Source organism: Haliotis rufescens, unplaced genomic scaffold (assembly GCF_023055435.1).
Source record: "Haliotis rufescens isolate VD_foot unplaced genomic scaffold, xgHalRufe1.0.p SCAF_15, whole genome shotgun sequence".
NCBI lineage: Eukaryota > Metazoa > Mollusca > Gastropoda > Lepetellida > Haliotidae > Haliotis > Haliotis rufescens.
Genome location: NW_025963835.1, coordinates 30772813 through 30785688, shown reverse-complemented (window position 1 = coordinate 30785688; position 12876 = coordinate 30772813). Strand labels below are relative to the sequence as shown.

General features: G+C 41.2%; 1 protein-coding gene across 1 annotated transcript; it reads left to right on the top strand.

The window, feature by feature from the left end:
• The first annotated feature begins 1469 nt into the window (after positions 1 to 1469).
• Positions 1470 to 7918, top strand: LOC124132088 (austinoid biosynthesis cluster protein W-like). The gene is made up of 4 exons (XM_046495720.2): positions 1470 to 1515; positions 3693 to 3779; positions 6139 to 6801; positions 7172 to 7918. The coding sequence occupies exons 2-4, from the start codon at positions 3704 to 3706 to the stop codon at positions 7678 to 7680; spliced, it is 1248 nt and encodes a 415-aa protein (XP_046351676.2). The 5' UTR covers positions 1470 to 1515; positions 3693 to 3703; the 3' UTR covers positions 7681 to 7918.
• The last annotated feature ends 4958 nt before the right edge of the window (positions 7919 to 12876 follow it).

The window sequence follows — 12876 nt, the reverse complement described above, 5'->3', positions numbered from 1 at the left end:
ACAAAAGTGACAAAAACATATTTGGGTCACGAATATTCTGTATTATACATATAGATATGCTTATATACAAAATCAACTACCATAAACTATCAAGAAAACTACGAGACCGCTGCTGCAAGCGAAAGAATACACACTAGTCAAGTAACAAAAATGGCGCTTGAGTTAAATGAGAAATTTACAGTTTATAACGAAACATTTTCAGGAGAATAACAAACTGCATGAAGCGACATTTACTCAAAAAATGACCATCTGTCATTATTTTGCCTTGTCAATGTGGAACTAACGTAAAAAAGAGGTCAACAGTCTGTGTACGGGACAGACACTCACGATAATTTGAGACAATATGAAGGGAGGTCACTCCTGTGTGAAAATAGTTCTGTCAAAGTGTTATGTTCACAGCAGTGAAACATCAGTGGTGTGTTCATCGCAATAAAAATATCACTTTTCTCAACTTCGGAAAACTCAGTCTTTCACATTGAAGTATATAATAAATATGATATAAGGGGAAAATATACGTGAATCATCGGCAATTCTTTTAGCTAAGCCCGTTTGCGCTTAGACGGGACCCAGTCGCAAAAATGGCCATGAAAGGGGCACGAGTCGCTATTCGGCTCTTACCGGAATAACACAAGTTTGTCATGAATGTATTATGACGGCATATCTCTCAATGTGACGTAAACGATATGACAAGTTTCTCTTTTAAGATTTCTAAGCGTGTTTTCTGCACGAAATATATTGACACACATCCTTCGAGAAGTGTAGTAACTTTGCATTTAGCAGCCTATAACTGAAGATATAAATATTTAAATATGCCAACCGATAATGACTGAAAAAGGCACTATTCTATGAACATTAGCTTCCGAGATGATACCGCCTTCAAATCGGCTGTTTCAATTAAAGGGGGTTTATTGTGATTTGACAACCTCAGCTGGACCAATCAGAATCGAGTAAATTTCCAATTTATGGTAGAATTCTTCATTTCACCCTTGTAACCGAGGACCAGAGACAGTCGACGTATCCAAGAACAGTCATTTGTGTCAGTGTCATCAGATAGGTGATTACCACACAGCAAACTATATCCAAATTAAATTTAGTAGAGTCCAATATATAATTAATAAATCATCATAATAATAATTATGGTCAAGGATTATTATGCTGTCGCTTTCAGCATGTAAATCGATATTTCGCAAAGAAAGACAAATTGATTGATCATAATCATCTAAAGCTTATGTTTTATATGCACAGGTAAGTACAAAACGTTTAGGGCCAGTCCTGTAATGTCAAGTAAAAAACTGACTATATTTCCCTTTGCTGTTCTCCGGGTTAATCTGTCAAATAAACCAAGAAATTACTCAGAATAGATCATTAATAAATCAAGCTTACTTGTCATTATTAACGGTAGCTCTAGGAACTCTCAAATAACCAAAATAGATGAGAGATATTAAATAATGTGTGTCACGTTGTCATTCAAACAGACAGACTGTGGTGGAAGGAAGAAGGTGTTTGAGATATAGGGTAAGTTTATCTACCATAGGCTTTCACTTCATCTGGTTACATTTTAGACAAGATGATTATTACAGTAAACTACGGTTATAACGAACACGCTTATAACGAACTGACGGATATAACGAACTTACTTTTTTGGTCCCGACTATTTGCTGTAGTTATGCTGTTTATATGCCTATAACGAACTACGGTTAATAACGAATTAATATTAGAATTAATATTTATTTTGAATTCAGATTTGGATAAAACAATACATACTGTTGAATAAAACATTCCCGTCTTTGGACCTACCTGTGGGAAACATAATGAATAGATAAATAGATAATAGATACGCATCGTAGACATGTGGAGGGCATTTCCAAATTTGACTCATCAGTGACAAAACTTATGTCTGATGCAATTCCCTATTTTGACTTGTATCATATGTTCCCATGTTTCCAGGTGAACAATTGACTTGCCTTTGCATGTGTTTATGACGGGTGCCATCGGTGGGGCAGGATACGCTCACCTTTTCGCGACCACCTGGTATTATAACTATTTAATAGTGCTTCATTAACACATGCTCCTCAGAAGGTCGGAATCGTACAATCGACTCTGCTTTTAGCAGCGGTTTCTATTGAATATGGAAAGGGTTTTGTCGCTTATATTTAGATGCAAAGATGAATCTAAAAGAAATGTTGGAAATGTCTCTTCGTAGTGATGCAAATGTGAAGCAAACACTTCAGAAAGTTCGTTTCTACATATGACATCGAACATAGGAATATGAGACGTTCACATTAAAGGGTCTACAACTACTTTTTATGAAACCAGAAACCTATGATTGAGGGTGCAAATCCTGCTATGTTTCTAGGCTTGTCGGCACCATTCCCATTCTCGTGGGTTAACCAAAATGGTAAACCTCTAAGACATGCATCACTTCGGGCTTTCCTCCCACATTAAGCTGAAACGCCGTGATATTACTGGAATAGTGTTCAAACTCATTCAGCCACTATTCATTTGCCTCATGACAGTAGTATACTGTTAAGCCTATTTAAAACCAACACGGGAAATTACCGGATACAGCGTACTCTTTGATCCTGTCCTTTATTACCAATGTTGCACTGTGTTACACATGGTCGTTATTACGATGCTTATAACGCACACGAGTCTCGATCTTCTTTACTGCAGATATCGATTAAGGCATTGTCACTCAATGCTTCCGGTAAAATGGTCACAGATCTTATGGCCACAGATGGTATGATCGGAATGTGGTGAAGTCGTCATATGGTGTCCAGAACAAACCTAGATACTTGTTGTCTTTGCATAACAAACTGCTTGATCACCAAACTGATATACTTTAGTTGTTGTATTTACCGCTATAAGGCATTTTCATTTTTGATTATTATGAAGATAGTATGTGTGTTGATGTTGATCGATTTTATTATACATTATAAATCAAATGGCCCCGTGAAGAACCGAGGTAGAATAGGTCTTCAGCAACCCATGCTTGAGGTAAAAGGCGACTATGCCTTGAGAGGCGACTAACGGGGTCGGGTGGTCAGGTTCGCTGACATGGTAGATGCATGTCATCGATCCCAATTGCAGGGATCGATGCTCATGATATCAATCACTGTATTGTCTGGTCCAGACTCGATTACTTACAGACCGCCGTCATATAGCTGGAATATTGCTAAGTGCGGCGTTAAGCAGCACACAAACAAACCAAATAAATCAAATGAATATATTGGTCTTATAATGAGTATATTGGTCAATATAAAGTGAGAGAATTATAAATTTCCTTTGCTTCGAAAGAACTCCTTTTTATGAACCGTGGTTAATCAGAAATAATTTTAAGTTAGCAGTCCTTGGGAGTACGTAATTTTCTGTATTTCAAATTTGGGTAGTCGCGCATTGAAGAGTGCTTGTATGAATGAATTCCGATAAATAATATAAAAAAATAAACTCCCGGGAAAAGGGAAGTATACACCCATGTTTGATGAAACAAACAAGAAATGGTTATTCTAACGTGACGTATTTGATGCGGAAAGTAGTGTTTTCGACCTTAAGTTTACAGTGTTTCGGCGACTGATTTCAGCCTAGTAACGTTTTGATAACTGTTGTAGTTTGTTGATAAAATCCAAGTTTTAAGTGTAACTTTCTTTTGCCTGGAAGTTTATCTCACTTCTTATACGGGTATTGTTTTGCAGAGCTCACGGAAATGACGTACTGGAGTTTCATCTTGTGCACTCTGGTGTTCTGTTATGAGGCCCATACGCAGCATGTTGGTGTAGCACGTATGTATTCATGGAATGATTATTTGAATATCAGGGTAGACATCGAATGCTGATTTCATGCGCTGGTTAATTCCATAACGTGGCTTGCTGGCATACATGGAACGACACAGCCTGACACAGCCTCATATAGCATACACAGCATATGTAAGCACCACTACATTAACTGTTAATCAAAGAACTTGGTATAAGTAAGATTCCAAAGTACAATGGAGAGCCGGACAAAGAGAGATATATTCCTGGGTCCAGCAAGTGTACCATCTAAATGCGTGTCGCAAAGATTAACCATTGCCCTTAATACAATGGAGGGAGGTACTTCGATATTTACAGAACAAACAATCATTAGAAGTGGAATTAATGTCATGTGGTTTCGTTGCTTTGAAGTGTTGCTTTCTCAGAAAAGAACAAAGTTTTATTCAACTTTGTATACCCATATCCCACGCTACAAACTTACTGTAAACTTCATTCATTGACCCCGAGGGCATTTGTCATTAAACGCGGTGACCATTCGTTTCAAAGAAAACCAAGAAAACAATATTCATACAGATGCATAATGTCAAAAAGCTATCCACAAGGCTTTCCCTATATTTTGCACAAAATTGCAACAGTTCCAGCCTTTAGCGGAGGGGTGGCCCAGTAGTTAAAGCGTTCGCTCGTTCGCTCGTTCCCCTAAGATTGATTACCCCCATAGGTACAATGTGTGAAGCCCATTTCTGGTGTTCCCTGCCATGATATTGCTGGAATATTGCTAAAAGCGGCATAAAACCTCACTCACTCACTCACTCACTCACTCACTCACTCACTCACTCACTCACTCACTCACTCACTCACTCACTCACTCACTCACTCACTCACTCACTCACTCACTCACTCACTCACTCACTCACTCACTCACTCACTCACTCACTCACTCACTCACTCACTCACTCACTCACTCACTCACTCACTCACTCACTCACTCACTCACTCACTCACTCACTCACTCACTCACTCACTCACTCACTCACTCACTCACTCACTCACTCACTCACTCACTCACTCACTCACTCACTCACTCACTCACTCACTCACTCACTCACTCACTCACTCACTCACTCACTCACTCACTCACTCACTCACTCACTCACTCACTCACTCACTCACTCACTCACTCACTCACTCACTCACTCACTCACTCACTCACTCACTCACTCACTCACTCACTCACTCACTCACTCACTCACTCACTCACTCACTCACTCACTCACTCACTCACTCACTCACTCACTCACTCACTCACTCACTCACTAGGAATGTACTCCTTTTGAGCACGCACTTTCTACGAAGATTTCGAAAATCTTCACGCAGGCTCACAGATGTTCCCGATCATCTGATATCACCCCAATTGATCGTGATTCATAAACAAATATTTTTCGAGAACACCTTGTGTCATCACTGGTTTTCAGTGGTCCATCCATATAATTTACACAGCTATTTAGCCCTTTCAGCCAAATGGAATCTGTTTCGGCGGATACTCAAGACTGGTTATTCTCTTGACATATATATTGTATTTGATTACGGATTCGTAATACTTTCAGCAGATATTCTTAATGATTATGAAAGGGTTTTGCCGATTATATTTACCTTATTGTGCTATTTTCAGCGTCACGTGGGATTTCAACACACATTTCCTTACTAGTAGTTATAACACCCTGAGCTTAAAAGAATTCCACTGTGACGTAGTAAGGTCACGTGATACGTTAGACCTTCCAGCCTTTAGGTATCGCTCGATGCCGTCCTTTATCATTTACACAGGTGTTTTTAGTGGTAGGAGAACAACCTCAGGGTCTAGTGAGTATGGCTGCGATACTTTGATCCTTTCCATTCAAATTTAATGAACTTGAAACTAATTACATTAAAAGCGAACCGTCTGACAATACGGATCTGCTGTCGGGAATTAATTTTATGATATGGGGTGAAACCTCTACATCTGCAATACTGATTGTGAAATATGCAACATTTTTTTTACATAATACTAACTTAATTACTCGCCGAAGTTTTGTGATCCGCGAGTACGCACAAACACAAGTCTTTACAACATAAATGTCATTTACTTACCAATCATAGGGACCGTTTCGATAGTTTAAGGCATCACAATGGTGAGTTTATATTTAACGTCGCATCGACATTATTTCAGACATATAGCGAGAAAAGAAAATAACCAAGCTTTAGTAAATATGAAATATATTCAATATAAAACTGCTATTGTCAGTTTCAGGCAAGTAGGATGTTCTTGGCAGCTAAGCTATCTCTCAAATTAAAAGATATTCAATTGATGTTTATTTTCATATACAACAAAATTTCATATATATTTCTGTTGAAGGTATTCGCTCACTCCTACCCCAAAGCGTTGCCTTTAAGCTGCTTCTACTGAAACCCCCCGCATCCAGAGGCAGCTTGTTTCCACAAGGAGGAAACCCAGGAAGGAGACAAGTAGGATCCTCATCCGGAGGTCCATTTATTCCATCTGATCCCATCGGAGGCCCTGGCTTTGTGCATCCTCTACTTGACCCTAATTATGGCAACAGCCGCAACGGATTTCATGGCTTTGGTGGTTATTCCGAGACCATCTCGCCAACAGGTTTCCCCGGGGATATGTCTGGATCTGGCACATTTGGTGGTCCTTCTCCAGGGTCTCTGGGTTTCTCTGGAGGAAGTCCTCTTGGTTTGTTAGGTGTTGATTCCACAGGGTTTCCTGGGGACCTGATGGGTTCGGGGGGTTTACTTGGCGGAATGTCAAGCACTGGAAATAAGGAAACAGGATTCCCAGGACTACATCTTGAACAAACTTCAGGTGGGTTTGGACAAGGCCCTGTTGGCGATTTCTTTGGATCGGGCCAGAACGGAGGTCTTCTCGGGTTAGATGTGACGCCTGGTAGTCTTATAGGAGGCTTTCCTGGTGGAGCCTCATCACTACTTGGACACTCTGAGGGTTCACAAGGATTTGGCATGTCTATGGGATTGCCTGGCAAGCTTCCTGGCACAGGTATGGGAAAGACAGGGTAGTGTTTTGAGAGTGAGTGATGTATGGTTTTCGGCGCTTTAAGAAATTCTCCAGCAACATAACGGCGGGGGACACTTGAAATGAGCTTCACACATTGTACCCATGTCGGGAATCGAACCCGGGTCTTCGGCGTGACGAGCGAACGCTTTAACCACTAGGCTACCCGACCGTCCCCTGTTTTGAGAGTAAGGCATGAAGTTACCTTCGTGGTACTGGTGCAGGGTTAATATTTAGTAATGTTGGTATATCAGTTGACAGATCGTTGTTTGCAAGTTATCTCTAAGATGTACACAAACCTTGAAAAGTGTCAATGTTATCGCTTCGAACTAAAACATAAGTTTCACACTTTCAGAACAACAAGGCCTTAACAAAGGGATGGCAGTGAATATTTTGCGGGAAACGTCCCCAACCTCTACGCCACAAATAATGGCAAAATATAACAAAGTTGCTCCGACGAACACTGGCCAGTCTTTTACCTCTGGACCCGTAACATCCCCGGTAAATAGGAGGCAAATACAAAAAAATGTTCAAAACCCGCCACGTCCAAAAGTGCAGCAGAGATTACAAAATTCTCGTCAAACTGGAGCCGGTAAAGGGCCAATTAGAAGAATCCCGGAACCTGCTGTGGGAGGTATCAATCGCCCTGCATCAATCAGAGGTGTTCAGCCAATCACTCCACCTGTCATTCCATTAGGTGTTCCGCCAGTCATTCAGCCAGGAACCGTACTTCCACCAAGTGCTTTGCTGCCAACTGGAGGAGTGGTTCTTCGTGTTGATGGCAGCGATGCTGTTGTGGCGTCTCCCGATGGTGTAGAAACGACCGTAGATGGAACTGACTTCAGTCAAGAGTTAGTTGTCTGAGATCTTGCTGGTAGTCATTCTTCCGTTGGGATGTCTCATTAGCTATTAGAAACGATGTGAGAGGATATTTTCTGACGACACGTCCTAAAGCGACGTTGTTGCTTTATGTGAAAACTTCAAAGTGGGTTATCGTACCTGAACAGCGAAGAAAGATGTTTTACCTTTTATCACCTTTTGCATCCATATGCATATTTGAATTCCTATACAAGTTTCTGAATTTCAGACGTAACCATGTTATGTAAAATAAAAAAAAGGGATAAAAGAGTTTGTACTTCAAAATTAGATCTATGTCTTTTTTTAAATCTACACAGGCAGTTTGTATTATAATATTTCACATAGTAGTGTAGCAGTCTACAGTCACGGCTGGCTTTGAGGTTAAATGCGTCGATGTGCAGAGTTCCGTCCCTTAGCTGCTACCAGGATGCTCTCGTCGAGGGGGCGTGTAAAAACATATTTCTAATTATAAGATAGCTAGCTATCATGACGTGATTTCTGGAGATTCGAGCATACACCCGCAACTTGATGACGTAGCAATGCATTGTGAGAGGGTAGTGAGCTATTCCCCTTTGATGTAACTGGGCAAAAAGTGGGGGAGATATGGAAATCTGTAATGGAATAAAGGTACACGCATAATAGCCGTCAATTCTCTGCACCATTTTATTATCCGTGAATACCAAATTTATACCCGTCCCCTGTTCATACAATGGACTTGCCCGAGATTGCCGAGATCATCATCATTATTTAAAAACAGGTAAATGGTTTTTAAAGCTTGTACGTGTTAGTAAGAGATTTTTTAAAGATGTCAACATCTTTATCATGAGGAACACAACGTTTTTGGGTACATGCTAACTCCTTCATCAAGAATACCCGATGAACGAGTAAGCATTTTTGTCCGAAACGTTGTGTTCCTCATAATAAAGAAGTTGACATTCATAAATTCTCTTCCTTATGTGTATCACTTCTAAATTCCCTTCAAAGACTTGTAAATGGTATTAACCTCTTCGAAGAGGCTGTAAATAATGGTGATACATCATATAAGAAATAAACCACACTTGGTCGTTGTTTATCGCACAATAATACAGCACTTTATTCTCCCTGCAGTGTTGTTATGTACGATAAACAATTATTTCTTCTATAAAGGAATGTCATAGTCAAACCACAGTGAGTGAATGTGGTTTAATGCCCCTTTAAAAAGTTGTTTTTTCAATCATACCACGGTGGGTCTTGTTTGATGTATGCAAACTTGCAGGAAGGGATGCGTTAGACACACACAATGATGTAGTGCTGAAAACCCCGGACCTTCAATCAGGGAGAATCTAGGATTCAGGGTCAGATCAGAGGATTCTGGTAATTCCAATAGACGCAACCCAACACAGCAAAGCAAAACCACAAGGAGTCGGATTGCTGACGTTAATACTGCTTGCTCATTGTACAGGATTCCGAGGTACTGTGAGGGCCGCTGGGACCATGATTCCAGTGAGTGGCAATATTAGTTGCTGGTAGCCAGTGGCGCCCTATGTTGCCTTTTACGCCTAATGGGATTGGTTTCGGTGGATGGAGACTGGTAATTCTCTGACGTTACGTTTAATATTACCTACATGTTACATATAACCAAACTACAGTAAAGTACGGTTATAACGAACTCAAAGGGACTACTAATTTTAGTTCGTTTTAACCGTAGTTCGTTATAAGCATATATACAGCGTAACTACAGCAAATAGTCGGGACCAAAAAAGTAGTTCGTTATATCCGTCAGTTCGTTATAAGCGTGTTCGTTATAACCGTAGTTTACTGTATACGCTTACCGTTCTTACGAACACCTGGTGTCATCAATGATTTTAAGTCATCTGTTCATATAGGTGGAGATGACGTTTTATGTTAAAGAGTGACTGATGCTATGGACGTGCTGATGGAATCGATGGAATGTAGAAAATTGATAAGATGTGTGTTCCTAGTTCCAACAACTTGTCGGTAAATGAGTAATTGTTCACTCACTCGCTCCTTCCTTAACTTTCTCACTCATACACTACAGATATCGTTTGGGAACTATAGTGAGTGAGTACGGTTTTACGCCGCTTTTAGCAATATTCCAGCAATATCACGGCGGTGGACACCAGAAATGGGCTTCACACATTGTACCCATGTCGGGAATCGAACCCGGGTCTTCGGCGTGACGAGCGAACGCTTTAACCACTAGGCTACCCGACCGCCCCTTGGGAACTATAGCAGTACGCATGTTTTGATCGGTGATGGGAGTCTTTTGGAAGCACTGTGGTTGAGGTCTTATACATATCCAAAGCCTATAATTAAGTCTGTATCCATCATTCATTAATACGGAATTTTGTTAGGTTGGACGTCTTTTAGGGTTACCAGACTTCCCTGACATGAGGATTGGTTCGTTCTCTGACACATATGCTATCTTGAATTAATAACACTCACAACTGTTTGAACAATAGCATTTTATTCATAGACTAAATGTGTACAGGTTCAACAACATATGCATTATTGGATAGAAAGCAGACATTGTTTATACACAGACACCCTTATTAACGCTAGCCAACAATATATTTGTGATTGGTCCTTTTTTAAGACACAAAATATGTTCATGGCATAAATAAATGACAACCATAAACGTATTTTACTGATTGGAGTAAAAGTCCAATTAACTATTGCTCCTCGAATTCCTCGACATTGGATGTGACCTCAAGGAAATACTCGCTTAATCAATGTTCATCTAACCACTTGCTTCTGGGAAAGCTGGAGCTCCACGATTGCCTCCCTCCGCCATGAAAGATCCAGCTGCGTCTGTGTTGGTGAACCTACGAGAATTACTAAAAGACAGACCATTCATTACAGATGACCCATACTGAGTACTGTCCCTTTGAGAAGGTAATGAACCAGCCATATCAATGGTGAGACGATCACTTCGGCCCCTGGCAGAATTTCCATTTCTGTTGGCTTGGGATTCTAATGGTCTTGATAGATATTCGCTGTTTGAATGCACATTACCGTTCTGACCATTTAGTCGTGCCATTGTTCCAGCATCAAGAATGCCACCATCCATCATTACAGGTCCGGTTACGTCCGAGTAGCCACGAGCATTCATGAAGGACTCGACACCTGTCACAGGTGATCCAGGCTGATTCACATCAACTTGGGAAGGAGAGTTTCCTACGTTATTTGTTTTGCGACTGATACCTGAAGGTGAATCTGCCCATCTTCCCATGGGAATTTGAGATGTAGAGTCTCTGTTAAAGTCCATCAAGTTACTATTTGGACCAGACAGTCCTGTCGAGTCTTGCGCACCACGATACCCCCCATCCATCATTGGAGATCCATTTTGGTCTGTAAAGCCACGAGTATCCATAAAGGCTTGTCTGTTCATATCCATCACAGGTGATCCTGATGAGGAAAAGATGTTGCTATTCGTGGATGAAAGTCCTTGTCCATTTCTAAAGGTCAGTCCTTGAATATCCATGGAAGAAAGAATTTGAGAATCTCCATCAAACATTGCATTGGACATATCATTATTGCTCCCTGAGCCGACATGCCTGCTAACACCGGATGACGTGCCCATTTCGATTGGTCCATTGGCCAGTGGAACTTGTTCTACTGTCATACCCATCATATTCTGATCGGCTTGCTTAAAGTCGTTTATGTGTGATCGACGTACATCCATGCGTCCGTTAAGAGTATCAAAGGTTGTTCCACCTTGACCACCAGCATTTGATGATCCACTTGGATCCAGCATACCAAGCATATCTTGGCTTGATCGCATAAAGTCTCTGCTTCTTGATAAGCTTACATCAACATTATTTAAGGAATTTGAAAATCCGTCCACATTGTTCATCCTTTGACCTTGGCCTTCAGTCATAAAAGACCCTGACGCATCCATCATACCTATCATATTTTGTCCCAGCTGTTGGAAATCTTGTGCAGTTGATCCACCCATATTTCCCGTCATACTTCCGTCAAGAGTATTCATGGATGTTCCAAATCCATTTATATTGTTCCTCATTTGCCCCCTGCTACCAGTCATAGAAGACCCTGCAGCATCCATCATGCCAGCCAAAGCCCGTCCTTGTTGCTGAAAGTCCTGTGCGGTGGATCCACCCATATTTCCAGTCATACTTCCGTCAACCGTATTGAAGGAATTTGAAAATCCATCAAAATTGTTCAGGATTTGCCCTGTGCTACCAGTCATGGGTGACCCTGCAGCATCCATCATTCCAACCAAATCCCGTCCTTGTTGCTGAAAGTCCTGTGCGGTGGATCCACCCATATTTCCAGTCATACTTCCGTCAACCGTATTGAAGGAATTTGAAAATCCATCAAAATTGTTCAGGATTTGCCCTGTGCTACCAGTCATGGGTGACCCTGCAGCATCCATCATGCCAACCAAATCCCGTCCTTGTTGCTGAAAGTCTTGTGCGGTGGATCCACCCATGTTTCCAGTCATACTTCCGTCAACCGTATTGAAGGAATTTGAAAATCCATCAAGATTGTTCAAGATTTGACCTGTGCTACCAGTCATGGAAGACCCTGCAGTATCCATCATGCCAACCAAATCCCGTCCTTGTTGTTGAAAGTCTTGTGCGGTCGAACCACCCATATTTCCAGTCATACTGCCGTCAACAGCAGTGAAGGAATTCGAAAATCCATCAAGATTGTTCAAGATTTGTCCTCGGCCACCAGTCATGAAAGAACCTGTAGAATCCATCATACCCGTCCAATCCCGTCCTTGTTGCTGAAAGTCTTGTGCGGTGGATCCACCAATATTTCCAGTCAGCGGTCCATTCATATTATTAACGGATGTTACAAATCCATCTATATTGTTCCTCATTTGCCCTCGGCCACCAATCATAGAAGACCCTGTGGCATCCATCATACCCATAATATTTTGCCCTTCTTGCGGAAAGTCCTGTGCAGCTGTTCCTCGATTTGCTGATGACATTGGTGACATCATTTCTGACATAGAGTTTTGAAGATTTGATGATAGATCGGCTGCATTTCCAGTATTGTCTGTTCTTCCAAATCCAACTGATTGTGGCTTGTTTATGTATAACTGGTCTAAGGTATTGGAATTGGAGACGATTTGTCTGTCAGGACGTGTCATCTTCCCGTCCGGCTGACTGACGACCCATGAGGGTTGCATGGATATCGCTTGACTTCCTGAGGGAACAAAGCTGATTTCAA

Bases quoted from the DNA above. Each gene is read 5' to 3' on its own strand.
- LOC124132088 (XM_046495720.2), top strand. From the start codon at position 3,704: ATGACGTACTGGAGTTTCATCTTGTGCACTCTGGTGTTCTGTTATGAG. The intron at 3,780-6,138 runs GTATGTATTCAT...TTTCTGTTGAAG, and splicing joins GCAGCATGTTGGTGTAGCAC to GTATTCGCTCACTCCTACCC. The intron at 6,802-7,171 runs GTATGGGAAAGA...TCACACTTTCAG, and splicing joins TGGCAAGCTTCCTGGCACAG to AACAACAAGGCCTTAACAAA.